Source organism: Podarcis bocagei (assembly GCF_964188305.1).
Source record: "Podarcis bocagei genome assembly, chromosome: 5".
NCBI lineage: Eukaryota > Metazoa > Chordata > Lepidosauria > Squamata > Lacertidae > Podarcis > Podarcis bocagei.
In genome coordinates this window covers 97,667,855-97,685,904 of record NC_138129.1, presented here as the reverse complement: position 1 = coordinate 97,685,904, position 18,050 = coordinate 97,667,855, and the positions used below count along the sequence as shown (strand labels likewise).

Below are 18,050 nucleotides of genomic sequence, written 5' to 3'. Positions count from 1 at the left end.
ACTTCCTTAAATCTGGACTGGGTTTGCATTTTGCTTCTGACTTTTGGCCATGAACCTATATAGAGGAGGTGTTTCTCAAACCTTTTGAACTCAGGGTCCTCTTCTAAACTTACTCTACTCACACCCTCTCTCAGCACCAGATTCTCTATAGATGAGCTTGCAAAGATGGTTGCCTCCAATGCTCATACAGCTGCTGCTGTGAAATTGAGATACTCAGCTCGACACTAGCCTTAGGAGAGGAACGGAATACAATATTGTTGGCCCGTCTTAAAACCATACATAGGGAACCACCTTAACAAAGCTGTAGCTTTTTCCTCAGATAATGGGGCAATGGAGATGTTGTCACTTCTATAAATCCATTCTGTATCTGCATGGATCCCCTTATTGTCTTTGCTGGTGGGAAAGAAGCGTACTACCAGCTTCAGGATCTTATCCCTTCCAGGAGTATTGTGTGCACACAATATTCTACAGCAGCTTTCCCCTTCCCTGCTATCTAGGGATGATGGGAGTTGTAGTTCAGCAACATCGGAGGAACCAAGTTTGAGAAAGTCTGCTCTACAGCATGGTTGGGGAAATTCAGGCCTGGGGGGGCTAAATCTGACCCTCGAGGCATCTGAATGTGGCCTGAATAAATTTCCACAGGCTGCACACCCTCATTCTTCCAGTTTTGCACTCTGAATGCCTCAGCCTGGTCATAATGTGAACTCTGATTGTGCCCTTTGCTTGCCTAGAGGGAGGATGGAGAGGGGTGTGAGACTGTACGGTGGTCAAGTTGACATCCATTGCCCTGCCTGCTTTTGTCCCTGACAGCACGTGGCCCTTGGAAAGCTGCCCAGAGGGCACTGTGGCCCTTGGGAAAGGGCTCCATACCCCTGCTCTAGAGACGATATCCCGCTAGGGAGGTTCATCTGGCAGTATGAGAACCACTGCCACTGGGGAAAGGAGGGGTGATCTTTGAAGCCCTGTGAGAACAAAACGAAACAAAGTGCATGGGTTGGGGGAGGCTTAAAGTGTAACCCATGAAATGCCCCCATTTGGAATGCTGTTTATCAGACTCAGAACTGGCATAAAGCACTGCTGGGCTACAGCTTGATTATCAACATTTCAGGGATTGGCTTGAATAGACTTCATGGCGATGTCACTAGGAAAGATTGTCATAAATATTTCAGTGGCTGTTCTCAGAGAAAATGAGCAAAGCCGGTTGTACGAGGCAGGATCAGTGGTTCAGTTGGTTTGGTTTTGTTTGTTTTAATAAAACAACAACAACAATGGGTTATGGTAGTTGGCTTGCTTACTCACTTGACTTTCTCATTTTGGCAAGCTGCAACGGAACTATCCAGGCATCAAAATTAGATTGGAAAAGCAATCATTTTAGATTGACAATTCCGTTGGTGACAGGGGAGCTGTCAGCTGTGCTCCCTCCTAGGAGGGATTTAAAAATTCACTTTTATTCTCGTGCCTGTCACCTCTCTGTGCTCTTAATTGTGGTGGCTGTTTTCAGTGCAAGCTACTTCCGTCAGGACCCTAAAATACAATGAAAACGGAAAAGCTTGCGCCAAAGTACTATTAGTAACAGCAGTAACAGAAATGTAATGATAAATAAAACATAAAATAAGGATCTTTTTGTGGACACTTCCATTTGAACAAACTGATTTAAGGTTCTTACAAAGCAGTATTGAACAGGCACTCACAGCCTGAACTGCAGGAGGAGAGAGACTGGCTGGACCAAATATAACAGAGGCGCAAGATAGCAGCAACGCAGTTGGCCTGGCTGCACATGAGATTTAAAAAGGTAAAGGGACCCCTGACCATTAGGTCCAGTCATGGATGACTCTGGGGTTGCGGCACTCATCTCGCTTTAGTGGCCGAGGGAGCCGGCATACAGCTTCCGGGTCATGTGGCCAGCATGACTAAGCCGCTTCTGGCGAACCAGAGCAGCGCATGGAAACACCGTTTACCTTCCCGCCGGAGTGGTGCCTATTTATCTATTTGCGCTTTGACGTGCTTTTGAACTGCTAGGTTGGCAGGAGCAGTGACCGAGCAACAGGAGCTCACCCCCTCACGGGGATTCGAACCACCGACCTTCTGATCAGCAAGTCCTAGGCTCTGTTGTTTAACCTATGCACATGAGATTTACCATATCAAAATTAGCCCTATATAAACCTAACTCTGACTTTTGAGAATATTGCCAGTATTATATCGTTATTAGTGCTGGTTGATCCTCTTCGCCATTGAGTCATTTATTAAGCAGGTGACGTCATTACCCTGTTTTCAGCGCCTGCTTAAAAAAAAATATTTAGGCAAGCCTACCGCGATATGTAATTTTATTATCTATATTCATTTGTAAAAGTGTTGGTTTTATCTATATTTTGATAATTTGATTGTGTCGCCTTGTTTATAAAGTTTTATTTCATTGGCATTTTCTGATGAGGTTTTTTGGGGGGTTATTTTTTGTTAGAGGGTTGTTGTTTTTAATTAAGTGGTATATAATTATTGCTCAATAAATAAATACATTTAACAACACACATTAACTTATTAAATACAGTAGTAGCTTCTTCCAGGGGTGGGGGGTGGTACACCATTTTGTGGTCCACCTCGGGTGTCAAAATGTCTTGGGCCTGATTCTGCCTGATTCTACCAGGGGCTGTTGGGCCACTGAAACACTGGCTTGGTGGGCCAGATCTCTAGGGTTTGCCCTTGATAGCATAAGCTACTCAAGTGATGCTCCAAATTTTTTAAAATGATACACACTGGTGGGCACCTGGGTTGTTGAAGGAATGCATCCTGTTGGTGTATTTGCAGAACATACAATGTCTGCCGTGATGGACTGGAGCTCCAAACTGGGTAAACAGTTGAAATGAGGGTTGAATATGTTTGCCAGCATGAATCGACCAGCCTTGAGTGTCCCTTGTCCTTTGCTCTGCAGTTATAGGTTTCCTTTCACAGCTTGGTACGTCTTGTTGCAAATGCCAATAGTTAGGCATACGGCATTGCAAACATTTATTTGCGTAACCGAAAGGCAAAGTGCAAGTGTTTCTATTCAGAACTTTCTGAAGAAGAGTATTTCTTTCTAAGCTCCCGAACTTCAAATTTGGCTGATGTGATATTAGGATAACCACGATTCAAAATAGGATTTTTGGAATGGTCTCTGAATTGAAGTGCCTAAACTAGGGGTGCCCAAACGTTTCTCAAAGAGGGCCAGATTTGATGAAGTGAACATGTGTGAGGGCCGACCAAAGTTGTTGAGCTTTTACATATACTGCCACAGGGGCCGGATTAAATCGACCATTGGGCCAGATTATGCCCCCAAAACGGACTTTGGACATGCCTGACCTAAGCGAAATAAATGGTCCAGAGGTTCACTGTGGCTGATGTGACTAGAAGATCTTAAACAGGAATTCATTTCTCTTGGAAGCACCTGCTTCCCTTGATCACTAGATCATCCACAAAAGCTCAGTCTGCCATCATCCTACAGAGGCTCAGATTGGAAGGTCACACTTCCTTTGAGTTGACCTGTTCAAAAAGATTCCTTGTTCCTCCACTAGACGATAACCACACAATTGATACAGTACCAACTCCCAATATAGTGCATCTCTTGATGCTCCAAGAGAAAAGGTCTCAATGGTTAATTTTTCAACTCTTGTAGAACTGCTTTCTGTAAGGAAGCCAGGACTGCTAATAAAATAAAGATTTACAGGGAGATAAATTAAGTGCGCAGTTAAGATACTGCTTTGGGTATTTGGAGGAAATGGCCACTGTGATTATTATTTTTGTGCCAGACTCTGGCACTGTTTTGTTTAGGGAAAGGAGACAGGGCTGTGGATGAAACTGGGAGGCACTGAAGCTGTTCCAATTTAGATGGTTTTCCCAGATCAGAAGCTTCCATTTTGAATTTGCTTCCATGGGGAGATAATTCCAGGGTATTTATTTATTTAGCTATAAACTTGCAACACTATTTAAAATCACAGCAGTATTAACATTTATAATGAAATAGACATTCCATAACTACTTCAATATTAAAACTCTGATATACATTAACCCCTAAAAGCCATCAAGGGGGAGGGGAGTGCCAAGGTCCTCTTAAACATTGGCAGGCATGAGGCCTGCCAAATCTCAGAAGGAACGACTTCCAAAACTGTGGAGCTACTGCTGAGAAGGCTATATTATGAGTACACATCAACCGGACTGTCTTTTCCAGTGGGCACGTAAACAAGCCCTCCAATGCCAAACTCAAGGAACAGACACATGGTGGGTTGGTGGGTTTGGGTCAGGTGACTAGTCTCCTACCATTCAGGGCTTTTAAGGTTATAACCAGCAATGGCAATGGCAGCCAATGCAATTGGTACCATTTTAGGTGTAATATATTCCAGTAGCTCAGCGCCAACCAGCAGTTGAAATCTGTAGGCCCCACCACCTAGAACAGGCTTCCTCAAACTCAGCCCTCCAGATGTTTTTGGCCTACAACTCCCATGATCCCTAGCTAGCAGGACCATTGGTTAGGGATGATGGGAACTGTAGTCTCCAAACATCTGGAGAGCCGAGTTTGATGAAGCCTGACCTAGAATGTATAGCACTTCAGAAAAATCACAAGCTATAACTAAGATTAGTTCTTGGTATATTTCTCATAGTTTGTCTCGGGGACACAAACTGTAAACCTGGGTTTTGACAAACAAGAAAAGGATAATTCAGGTTTGGTAATTACTGTTGATCAGGATTCAAAAATGTTTAACACTCAACCTTTTCAAATTGCACAAGCTTCGTTCTCTATAAATGTCTTTCCAAGTTATGTCAAAAGCTCAAGACAAATTGCCCTGTATCTATGTTTCATCCTCACAGCAGACCTGTGAGGCTGTCAGTGCCTTGCGGCAAGAGCCCAGTTTTGCACTTTAAAAATACCTTGCTTCTAAATACTGCAATTTCATGTATGGGAAGCTTCAGATTTGGGGAAATATTGGTTCCCATTTTAGCTTTAGTTACAGGGCCGTTTTCTTGGAACAGGAGTTAAAAGTTAAATGGAAATAAAGAAATCAGTGGAGGGCATTAGCCATTGCAGTGATGCAAAGACAAGCCTGTCTACTTAATAATAACAGTATTTATATTTCACCTTTGAGCTCACAAAGCATTTCACATATCTTGTTGTAATCTCTACAATAGCCTTGTAAACTAAAGGGACCCCTGACCGTTAGGTCCAGTCGTGGACAACTCTGGGGTTGTGCGCTCATCTCGCTCTATAGGCCGAGGGAGCCGGCGTACAGCTTCCGGGTCATGTGGCCAGCATGACTGAGCCGCTTCTGGCGAAACCAGAGCAGCACATGGAAATGCCATTTACCTTCCTGCTGGAGCGGCAACTATTTATCTACTTGCACTTTGATATGCTTTCAAACTGCTAGGTTGGCAGGACCAGAGACCGAGCAACAGGAGCTAACCCCGTCAAGGGGATTCGAACCACCGACCTTCCGATCGGCAAGCCCTAGGCTCTGTGGCTTAACCCACAGCGTCACCCACGTAGAATCATATTATTAACCCCATATTGCAGTTGGATAAGCTGAGAGGGTGGCTTGCCTAAGGAACCTTGTGAGTTCCTGGCAAGGCAAGATGGAAACCACAAGCACCCTGATTCATTGCTATTGTTGCTCAGTTAGTACACTACATCAGCTCTCAAGCACTATTAATCAGGAGGAAGCTGATATTTTTGTATTTCTGTAAGCATCTGAGTCTGAGCCAAGTGGCTTTGCTCTGTTAACCAGGTGAGGCATGGAATCGGTTCCCTGTACTGTGCCTGTCTTGCAGCTAGAAGGGAGCCAGCTGTCAAGATGGGTGGCAGTTGGGGACTTGTCCCAGAAGCTCCCTGCTCTCCTCTGGGGGAAAGCAAGTGCCAAGATCAATCCCCACAAGCCGAAGAGAGAAGGGAACCTGCTGTTTTCTGGCATCCAAGACAAGCAGCAGTAGTGGCTGGGGATTGTCTCAGTTCATTACCTCATTGAGGGGAAGCAGACTGAATGGTCCTGAGATGGTGGTTGGGGCTCGGTGTGCCACACCAGTCTCCTTTTCTCTGCACTGATGATAATAATAAAAATAATTGCACCACCAGTCAGAAGAACTAGAAGTCGCTGGACAGCGTGTAAAATGGCAGAGTCATTGATTCTCTGTTCAGATCATTTTAGTGAGCAATGCCTGGTGTGGTGGGGCAGAGCCAGAGAGCCAACCTTGTGCCATCTGCATTGCTTCTGCTCGCTTCTATGGGGCTGGGGTGGAGCAGGGCAGCAAGGAGGTCAGGGCTGGGGGGGGCACACTGGTGGAAGCGCCAGATTGGTTCTGCCGGTGCATCTGTGCAACCTCAGCTGTGTTTCTGCTCTGCTCTGCTCCACTCCAGCCCTATCTAGGTAAGGTGAAATGTCTCCAATGTTGGGAGGGTGGTTTCATGGCTCTGGCCAACCTTACCAGACGCTACTGATTTTAGTTGAAAGGGTGTGGCAGGGCGATTGGCTTTGACCTATCTCTTATCTTTTTCGGCACATCTGTGGAACGATAATTCCAAGCACTCTACGTGAGGCTACCTTTGAAAGTGATTCGGAAACCACAACTAATCCAGAATGTGGCAGCTAGACTGGTGCCGGGGAGTGGCCACCAGGACCATATAACACCAGTCCTAAAGGATCTTCATCGGCTTCCAGTGCATTTCCGAGCACAATTTAAAGTGTTGGTGCCAAACTTGAAAGCTCTAAACTTGAAAGCTCTAAACTTGAAAGCTCTAAAGACCCAGTATGCCTGAAGGAGTGTCTCCACCCCAATCACTCAGCCCAGACACTGAGGTCCTCCTCTGAGGGTCTTCTGCTAGTTCCCTCACTGCGAGAAGCGAAATTACAGGGAACCAGGCAGAGGGCCTTCTCGGTAGTGGCACCTGCCCTGTGGAACACCCTCCCTTCAGATGTCAAGGAAATAAACAACTGTCTGACTTTTAGAAGACATCTGAAGGCAGCCCTGTATCGGGAAGTTTTTAATGTCTGGTGTTTTATTATGTTTCAAAATATGCTGAAAGCTGACCAGAGTAGCTGGGGAAATCGAGCCAGATGGGTGGGGTATAAATAATAAAATTATTATTATTATTATTATTATTATTATTATTATTATTATTATTATTATTATTATTATTAACTACCAGACCTGTAGGAGGATTCTATATGACCTAGCTAGTTTTCTAGTTGTAGTTTTGCCTATTAAAAAAGAATGGGTAGAATCCCATGTGATTGACTGCCTGCATGATTTAGAATAATGAAGGGCAGATGAAGAATTCCTGTAGCAGGAGGACTTGTCAATTCTGTTGTTAGTGTTGGGCTAATTATAAACTGGCAAGAACCTGTTGCTTTCATAATGAAAGTTAAAGCTATCATCGTGTAAAATATATTGGATATATATTGGATATCGCAGTGGGTTGTTCTATTCATATGTTTTAATCCTATTTTGAGGCGTGTCCCGGCTTTTCCATTGCATTGCTATATGACTGATGGTGGCCTTTGGCTAAGCAATAAAGATTTGACATCTGGGGTTGGTAGATTCGCATAATGCATAGACTAAAGCCCTCTCCAGGAGTTACGTTTTTAATATTTGTTTTTAATATTTGTTTGCTATATGTAAGTCTCCTTGAGCCCTTCAGATATAAGGTGATGTGTAAATAAAGTAGCAAAAATTGTAAGAATAATAAAGAAAATATGTGTGAAGGCAGCAGCAGGGATGGGCATGTCATCACTTGGTTTTAGTTTCTGTCACCTTCCAAATTGTTCAGAGTTCTAAAAACGGGAGGAGCCTCCATGGTAAGGTTACCAGATTTTTTTTCCCAGTGAATCTGGGGACACAATCAATCAATCAATCAATCAATCAATCAATCAATAAATGTTTGTTGATGCTGCAGTGATGGCGGTGGCAGAGGGGCGGCTGCCACCTTGACCTCAACCACCACGTTTCCCCCTTCCTACAAGGTTTCTATCTCCTTTCTTCATGAGCCTGGGCTCATGTTGTTGGTTCTTCGGTGGTGGTGGTGGGGAAGTGGTGTGTGGTGGGTCAGGTATGGAAGGCGGAGAAGGAGGGCCGAGAGCAGCGGCGCTGGCGAGACTTGGGCAGTGTGATGCCTCCCTTCCCATCAGAGCAGCCCCAACCCAATTCCTACTAGTGTACAAGCAGGAGGGGGTGGGGATCCCTCAGCTGGGAAGCGAGGCTTCACAGCGCCTTTCGGAGCAGCCCCATCCCAATTCCTATTTGTGTGCAAGCAGAAGGGGGCAGGGATCTCTTAGGCAGCGCAATGCCTCCCTTCCCATCGGAGCAGCCCCATCCCAATTCCTACTTGTGTGCAAGCAGGAGGGGGCGGGGATCCCTCAGCTGGGAAGGGAGGCTTCCCGTTGCCTAACTGAGAGATCCCTGCCCCCTCTTGCTTGCACGCAAGTAGGAGTTGGGAGGCTGTTCCGATAGGCAGCACAAAGCTTCCCTTCACAGCTTAGTTGCTGGGGGTCAGGGAAGGTGGAGGCAGCCCGGAAGCTGCATCTTTGAGCCCCTGCACCACCATCACATGGGGACTTCCGAGTAGCTCCTGAAGCCAGCCAGAGCCAACTGCTCCGGGCTGCTGAGACTGCCGCCGCTGCATTTCCCCAGGACATTAGATGAAATCCAGGGACATTCCAGGGATGGAATTTGTCTGGGGACTTATTCGCAAAACCGGGGACTGTCCCTGGGAAATGGGGACGCCTGGTAACCCTACTCCATGGACACAAAAGTGTCTCCCCCTTCCCCCGGTGCAGAAAATCACCACCTGCAAGTTGGACGGCAGTAGACCTAGCAACAGAGTGTCCTGACATTCAACCATTCCACGGAATATTCAGTCATAAGTGGCCTCCTTCAGGATGGTCTGTCCCTGGAAGGAGTAAATAAATTCGGTGATGCTACATGTATCAGGTGCATCTGTTGGTGCTTTTATGTTCCTATCTCTCCATGTGCTGGTGAACTTGGGGAAGTTACAACTAGAGGCAAGAATCAGCATGACTGGGGGAACAGCAATGTTTGCAATGCAAAACGAATACCCCCCCCCAAAAAAAAAAACTATCCAGAAGGCAGCTTTCCCCACCCCCCAAAAAAACCCTGGCTAATAAGGAGTGAGCATGCTTAATAGCTACGGAATATTGAGTGACAGCTAGAAAAGAAAAAAACAGAATGTGTATGTGTGAGACAGAGAGAGATAAAGAGAGGGAAGTGGAATACTCTGCTTGCAGGGAATGGCTGAAACCCTCCCTCCACTCCCTTCTTAGAGCACTCCTTTTAGGGGAGAAGACACGCTGCAACATTTTGTTTTAGGCCCCTCTTGGGTCTGGGTTACTGTGTTCTTGGCCTTACACGTACTGGGCAACCCACATGAGCTAATGAGGAGGCCATTGATTCAGCCACACTCAATCATGGTTTTTTTTTTTTTTTTGTATTTGTCAACTTCCCTAAAGGGCACTTTATTTGCCCTGCTCAAGTTTTGCTTCCAGCCTCCCCCGCTCTGCTGCTCTTGTTTGTGTAGGTTGATGTCATTTGGCATCATTTGCAGATTTCTAGCCAGTGGGAAGGTAGAGGCACGGGGGCATTGCAAGTCATGATGGACGAGCTTCTGCGGAGTTCTGAGCCTGGCAGTTTTTCACGGTTCTTGCTCACAAGCTGCCTCGTTCTAATCAGCCCTGTCAATTCCTCACTTTAATGAGCATCACCAAAGCCCACCTGATTATTCCTGAAAGAATGGTGTGTTTGGCCCCTCCCCAGCTTACGAAAACCCTAATAGCCAGGATGTGGCTTGGGGAAATGAGTGCACACAGGGAGGAAAGGGATGCTGAAAGGCAGTGCGTCTGACAACAACAACAGCATCGCTGGCGCCAGTGCCTGAGCTAGGTCTGTTCTCTTAAGCCCTGGCCTTGAGAGAGTTGGGTTCTCCCCACACCTTCTCTACCTTCACGCACACACACACCCTTTCTGCTGTGGGATACCCACACCCACAGGCTCTCTTGAGAGGCTTCTGGCGACAGAAATGGGGCAGGAAGAGTCAACCCTGTGGGACTAGAGCGGCCTTAATCTTTCTGTTCCTCTGCAGCAGGCAGGCTGCTAACCCTTTGTGAGTGGGGTTTTTTGTTTGTTTCAGAGAGACAGAAGCGCAGGTGAACTTAGGCCAACCTTACCCACTGCAGATTCCTCCCTTTCTTAACCTTTGCCACAGCCTTTTAACAGGGCAATGCAGTACTTAACTCAGAATCAACACGGCTACTTTTTGATGGTCTCATTTCTCTCTCTTTCCCGCCACAGTTTTCCTAGTGGCTTGTTCAGCAGTGAGTGTTTCCAGGAGTTGGGAACAAAGGCGTTACACTAGGGTTGGGCACAGCTTTGGCAACTTTCTGTGGTGATGTCAGAACTGACGTATTAAAACCCAAGAGTCCTGTTGGATCCAGCTGAGGCCTTGCCTAGCCCAGAATCTTTTCCCATCCCTGGCTCTGTTGTTTTGAGAAGTTCGAGGGCAGGGCAGGAAGGTACCAGCCCCCTCCCATGGTATCTGGGATTACAGGTTATGTATATGCCAGCAGTCACATTTGCATGTTGTTGTACACATCAAAAAGGGGGTGGGGATATCTCCACACAATGCACATTACCTGTTTGGTTTCCCTACATCTGGAACCAACTCCTCCCCATGAACCTGCCACCTGCACATGCACAATGACTGTCTGAAACACGCACACCTCAGCTTCACTGTGAAGTGAATGTGGCTCATGTTTTCAATGGGATGGAAGCTGGTTTCAGGCAAATGCATTAAACAGCAGTACCCAGAGGTCTCTCTATCCGAACACAGAGCATTCTCAGGAAATAGTTTGTTAGACAAGCTGCTTCTTCTTCTTTGGCGACCACTCGTGGCCAGGTAAGATTGTCTTCCATGAACACGGTCTTAACAGTTACAGTGGTACCTCAGGTTAAGTACTTAATTCGTTCCGGAGGTCCGTACTTAACCCGAAACTGTTCTTAACCTGAAGCACCACTTTAGCTAATGGGGCCTCCTGCTGCCACCGTGCTGCCGAAGCACAATTTCTGTTCTCATCCTGAAGCAAAGTTCTTAACCTGAAGCACTATTTCTGGGTTAGCGGAGTCTGTAACCTGAAGCGTATGTAACCTGAAGCGTATGTAACCTGAGGTACCACTGTAGTCTGTAAGTGACTGTGGAGGCCAATTCTGGATCCACACGTTCTTTCATAGTGGGGACATAGGTTTCCAGGCGGGAGTTGATCACTGTGAGGGTTTGCCAAGCGTGCCTTCTTCTTACCAGCATGTTTTTTCCTTTTGTCCTGAGTTTGAGCATCTTCAAAGTCCATGACACCTTTGGTAAAGGCTGTTCTCCAATTGGAGCGCTCGCAGACCAGTGTTTCCCAATTGTCAGTGTTTATACTAAAAGAAAAAAAAAAGATTTTCTTTGAGTGAGTCTCTAAACCTCGTTTGTTGACCACTAGTATTACACTTTCCATTTTTAAGTTCAGAATAGAGTAGGGCCTGCAAGACGGAGCTGTTCTGCCAGGTCTTTGATCAGGGTCCAGTCTCACCCCCCTCTTTTTACAAGACCTTGCATATACAGTGGTGCCCCGCAAGACGAATGCCTCGCAAGACGAAAAACTCGCTAGACGAAAGGGTTTTGCATTTTTTTAGTCGTTCCGCAAGACGAATTTCCCTATGGGCTTGCTTCGCAAGACGAAACGTCTTGCGAGTTCTTGCGAGTTTGTTTCCTTTTTCTTAAAGCCGCTAAGCCGCTAATAGCCGCTAAGCCGCTAATAGCCGTGCTTCGCAAGACGAAAAAACCACAAGACGAAGAGACTCGCGGAACGGATTAATTTCGTCTTGCGAGGCACCACTGTAAGTGGCCTCTCTAACTTTTCTCAGTGGCTCATACAAATAACTGAGCCTGGTGAGCACTTCATGTTCCCAACCCTTATAGTTATAGTTATAAATTGTGGGGTTGCCATCTGATTTATTCTGATTTTAAGCTGATTTTAAGCTGTATTTCAGTCAATTGCTGGATTTTATGTTTTAATGTATTATATACTTTGATGTTAGCTGCCCTGAGCCCAGGTTGGCCAGGGAGGGCAGGATATTAAATATTATTATTATTATTATTATTATTATTATTATTATTATTATTATTTATTTGGAAGATGAACACAAGGCATTCTCAGGAAATAGTTTGTTAGCTGAGGATTCACATAGCAAGTCTATGATTTCCATTTATTCCTATGGGGAAATTTCTAATGCATTCCTGACCACAAAATTTTAACCCAGCAAAACATTCTGAAACCTTTCAAAAAGCAAACAAGGAAGGAAAAATGCTGTCTTATTTGTCTGATCTCCCCCCCCCCCTTCTTCCCACCACACAAAAACACAGGATTGTTTAAGCTGCTTATTTGGTTTGAGTACTTCATGCAGTGCCAACAAAGGTCCGTATAGTGAAAGCCATGGTGTTCCCAGTAGTGATGTATGGAAGTGAAAGCTGGACCATAAAGAAGGCTGATCGCCGAAGAATGGATGCTTTTGAATTATGGTGCTGGAGGAAACTCTTGAGAGTCCCATGGACTGCAAGAAGATCAAACCTATCCATTCTTAAGGAAATTAGCCCTGAGTGCTCACTGGAAGGACAGATCGTGAAGCTGAGGCTCCAATACTTTGGCCACCTCATGAGAAGAGAAGACTCCCTGGAAAAGACCCTGATGTTGGGAAAGATGGAGGGCACAAGGAGAAGGGGATGACAGAGGACGAGATGGTGGGACAGTGTTCTTGAAGCTACCAGCATGAGTTTGACCAAACTGTGGGAGGCAGTGGAAGACAGGAGTGCCTGGCGTGCTCTGGTCCATGGGGTCACGAAGAGTCGGACACGACTAAACGACTAAACAACAACAACTACATTCAGGTCCTGCTGTTTGGATATCTGAATCTGAAGTATGTATAGTGAGGTTACTCATGTTTGGATAACTGAAATTCCATCTAACAAGTGTTGGGATAGAAGGCCTGCATATATTTTTCAAGATAGATGTGTATTGTGGCTAACACAATGTGTAAATGGCTCCAAGCAGCAGGAGTGGGAGCACACTGGAGCCAAAGTAAATGATAATGTGTACCCAGGCATAATGTCTCTGAGCACCAGCCCACCATTGGTAAACTTTCCATTCCCAGTCGCCTCCCCAACCTCCTCCTGTGTTTCTCTTATTGGTTATCATGCAGAGCACTCAAAAGAGGAATGGAAACACAACATTTGAATCGGTGAATGTTGAGAGTCATCTAAACGTCATTGTCAATGTTTTATTGTGTATCCAAAAGTGGGGGAAACAGATTAATCTGCAGCTGGTTAGCATTCACATGTGAATGTCAATAACCACTAAACTTTGTACATTCAGTATAACATACATAAATAGGTGTGTTTATCTATTTATTTAGATTTATATTCCATCTCACAGGATGGGTAACAACAGCAAAATAATAATAATAATAATAATAATAATAATAATAATAATAATAATAATAATAGTAAATCCATCAGATCTCTCCACTATTTCCCAATCTATATTTAAAAGGATTTTAATAAGATTTTGAGGGTTTTATTCTAATGCACTTTTTTTTTTAAAAAAAAAAGTAAGTTGCCCTGAAGGATTTTTAGTGAAAATGAGCAAATAGATAAACCCACTGTACTGGCATGGATTCAAAATGGCGGATACTTTTCATAGCAGGATATTGACTGGTCCTTTGTCAATGATGCAACCCTGGTCTGCACCAGACTTAAAAAGAGCTCTGCTGCGAGATTCACCGAATAGATTGTATTGGTTAAGAGATATGCTCTTTTTGTTGCTGCCACTGCCATGTTGTAGTAACTATCAAACTATGTTGTATGAAAAAATAAATAAACCCACCTTCTGTATTGTGTGTGAGCACACTGGAGATGCAACAATGCAGAAGCACTGCAATTTGCACAAAGTTTGTGCCCAGGACAAATCTCAGTGACTTGAACAGAAACCAAAATTGGTGGGATTTAATTTTTATTCTTAGCATTTTTAAAAATAAGCTTTCCAGGTTGAAGAGTGAATTGTGCATTCAGTTATAATTAAGTAAAACATGTTCCTCAACTACCAGGTGTTTGGCGAAACTGACTTAGGGTTTGCAATCTCGCAACTGTCATTTGAGCCTAAACTCTGCTCCACTCCACATTTAGCCTGGTTTAAAACTTAGTTTGGCAGCTGCGTGGGTGGCATGCTCAGAAGTCTTAGAACTCTGTGTTATTGCTGGCTTTGCCAGCCATGCGCTATACTCCCTTGCTTCTCCTCCATCTTTCCCAATCAGACTTAATTAAAGTGTTTGCAAGCCACAGCCTGGTTTTAATTACAGTGAAATTGTCAAGATTAGAATGAAATTGGCCGATCATTGTTTACAGCCGCATTGTTAGGGGACACAGCAGGCTGCTGAAATCATCTCCATGCCAGCCATCATAGTGTGAAGAATATGTGAGGCCTCTTAAGTGGAGGTCTGGTTGGCACGTAGCTCATGACTTGTTCCACAGGCAGCAGATGTTAAACTGATATGTATAAAATTGCTGAGTGTCAACACGTTTATCTTTGGCCGAGATCTCAATACAAAGAATGGCCTGATAGGTGGCCCAAAAGAGGTACTGCTTTTGTTAATTACATTTTTGCCTCACCGTTCTTCCCTCAAGGTGCCATACGCAAGGTACGTCCCTGTCTCCCCAATCTCAGTGCAATCTTGTGAGACAGGTCAGACTGAGAGAGAGCGAGATTGCCCCAAGGTCAAACTGAAGTAAATAATCAGAATTTAAAGTGAATCATCTGGAGTAAAGCCTATATTTTGCACACAGAAAGACTTAAAAACTAAACTCCGAAATGGCTCTCAGTGTAAAAGCTGTTTCATAAATGGGGGCCTTTTTTTATAAGCCAAGATCTAGTGTGAAGGAAGATACAACTCCAGTCACAGTGGTACAAGTATCCTTAAGGTGTCAACGTGCAAAAAGGGCAGCAGGGCTGCTGGGCTTCTAAAGGAGAAGAGATTTTGTCAGGTTGGCTTCTTGGGACTTGGTGGTGATAGTCTGGTTTCATGCAATGACCAGACTCAAATGCAACTGTACTGATAATGGCAGAAGTAGACACAATTATGAACCTGGCAAATAGAGGACTACACATTCTTCCCCTGCCAGTTTCCCCATCCCCCTCTCCAAGACAAAAACGGTTACTTTCAGATGGGGTAGGAGTAACTAGCAGCAGAGTGGCATCACTAAAATGCAGGAAGCCTTTCGGTTTCTCCTTCACTGTAAATTATGTTCCTGAGCTTGCTCAAGAGACTAATTTCCCACCAGGCAGCATGGAATTTGCAGTTTCCATTGTCTCCTCAGTTGAATCAATAGGCAGAGGAAATAGCAAATCCCATGGTCTCTAGCCATTGTTTTCTTCCTGTAAGAACCCAAGAGAGCAGGGATGGGGAAACTTTGCCCCTCTAGATGTTGTTCAGCTATGTTTCGCACAATCCCTGCCCGTTGGCCATGCCAGGCGGGACTGATGGAAGCAAAGCAGTATCCAGAGCATCACCTCTGGAGTTGCATCAAACCCTTTAAAAGGCAAGCCAATGTCTTTGTGGTTTAGCTTGACAACCGTAACATAGGACGAAGCAGATGTGTAGTAGTCTTGTTACTCTTAAGTGGTTTTGCTATTTTATCCTGCCTTGGGGGAAGGAAAAGAGTAGCCGTGCAAATATATGCCCTTTCCCTCCTTTTATAATTTGGGGCACTTTATCAGATCTACAGATTGCCAGTATTTACTGTGGTGTATAGACTGCCTTGTATAAATCTCTCTAATGTCCTATCCATCTGGAAAGCTGGTTCATACAGATGGGGTATGGATCAGAAATATTCCTTGAAGGAATAGGATCAAGCTGATATGAACTGAATTCCTTCAGCACTCTTGGCCTAGTGCCACTATGTGTTTCCACAAGCTGTTGGCATCACTCATTTCTGGTTGTAGCAATCAGTGTTACTGTCAAGGTACTAGGCACGAAAATGAAGTCTTCAACAGAGTTGCCATCACATTTGTCTGAAACAAAAATATTGATGGGAATTTGGAGGTTCCTGCTTAGGCAAAACATCCAAGGAATTCCTAAGGAAGCAATAAGAATGTTTCAGTAAGACTAAGGAAATTTATTGGTAGTGGTGTTCCATACATCTTTACCTGAAGCCAACCAAAAACACAATTGCAGGTTCTCAGTCGAACTGTTATTGTGAATGTTATCTTCTGCCTCTTACCAACGTTGCATGTCCTGTTTGGGCTGGTGAAGCAACTCTCCACGCAGTGGGGAAAATGATAATAGCTGCAAAATTTAAATGTCCAGGTGAATTTGGAGGTTTCTGCTCAGGGGGAGCAGATGAGGAATTTTGAGGGAAGGGGGGGGGAGGAAAGGAAAACAGAAAATAATTTAGAGTGTGGCTCTATGTTTATGCAGAAAAGTCTAATTGAGCTCAATGGGACTTAATCCCTAGTAAGTATACTTAGGTCTGTAGTCTTAATTGCATTTTTTCAGGGTGTTTTCTGTAAACCCCTGGTTTTCAGAACACTTTGCATGTAATATTTTCAGTTGCTGTTGTTTATCGTTTTCCGGAGATGTCTGTACTGTCAGGTAAGTAAAGTGTGTGAATTGGTATTACATGTTTGTGTGAGTTGGATCCCATATTGGAAGCATCATACATGTAAGGGTGTGGTATTAACATAAGAAGCTGCCTTATACTTGGTCCATCTATCTCAGTATGATTCATTTGATTCAGAACAGCTTTTCAGTGTCTTTGGCAGGGCTCACTTCCCCCTCTGGAACATTTTAAATTAAGCCTACAATCTTCACACTGCAAGGCCTGTGCTAAAGATTGGATTCATACAGAAACCCAGAACACTCAGAATATTGTGCAGAATTCTCTAGTTCTTCAGGCTTTCTGTCTTTGTGGTAGGGAAATCGGTGAAGGAAGAGGTGGACCGTAGAGACTAGTGTGCAACTTGGTCCCCATCCCTCTCCCAGTCTCACTTGGAGCAGGACTGGCCAGAGGGGGACTGAGGCAGCCATTTTGGGGGGGAATCCCAAGGGGCAGTTCCCCCTCTTCCACCGGAGGAGCGAGGAGAAGCGGTGGCTTCTGGTGAGATCTTGTGAGACTCTTGCAGATATCGCCACCCCTTCTCACTTCTCCTGCAACCCTACCACTGTTGCCACTGTGGAAGCAAGGACCAGTGGCTGCAGCTTCTGGGTTCTGGTGAGATTTCGCAGACCTCCCACTGGGGGCCAAAACCACACAATCCCGGTAAATTCAGGGGCAGTGTGAAGGCAGCCCCTGTTTTGCCTCAGGCATCGAAACAGGACAGGCTGCCCTGAGTTGGAGGGTGAGCGTCTGAAGCAGGGAGCCTCTTTTACTCCTGGGGGTGGCTTGTGTGTTTTAGAAGCCTGGAAAATCAGGCTCCCCAGTTTGGGACGTCACCCTCCAACTTGTGAGGATGGCTGGAGAGGTAATGGAAGTGGAACTAGTGTTCTCGCCCCTGTTGACCCCCCTCCCCATGTGTATACTTAACTCACGATAGACAGTCTGTATTTGTGTTATCTTCAGAGGGTCCTTTATCCCCTTATTCCTAGGTGCTGGAAACGTGCTCCTTTTTTATATTAGGAAAAACCAGGCCTGGGTCCTGGATACAGTTATAATCGCGCTTACTTTGCCATTACTGTTTTCTTGGCTTTCTCCTCCAGAGAATTTGCTCGCTGGAAGGTGAATAATTTGGCATTGGAAAGGAAAGATTTCTTCAGCTTGCCTCTGCCCCTGGCTCCAGAATTCATCCGCAACATTCGCCTTCTGGGGCGTCGGCCCAGCCTCCAGCAGATCACCGAGAACCTGATTAAAAAATACGGGACCCATTTCCTGCTCTCTGCCACACTTGGAGGTGAATGTTCCCCTTTCTTCCCATGTGTTTTCTCTCTTAAATTCAAAAACT

General features: G+C 45.0%; 1 protein-coding gene across 2 annotated transcripts in view; it reads left to right on the top strand.

Annotated features, from left to right (window-relative positions):
* BRINP2 (BMP/retinoic acid inducible neural specific 2) overlaps window positions 1-18,050 on the top strand; it is a 98,884-nt gene that overhangs the window by 57,908 nt on the left and 22,926 nt on the right. For both annotated transcript variants that reach the window (XM_081194372.1, XM_081194373.1), the window contains exon 3: window positions 17,809-17,999. In XM_081194372.1, coding sequence (XP_081050498.1) covers window positions 17,809-17,999 — 191 coding nt within the window. The remainder of the gene's footprint in view (window positions 1-17,808; window positions 18,000-18,050) is intronic.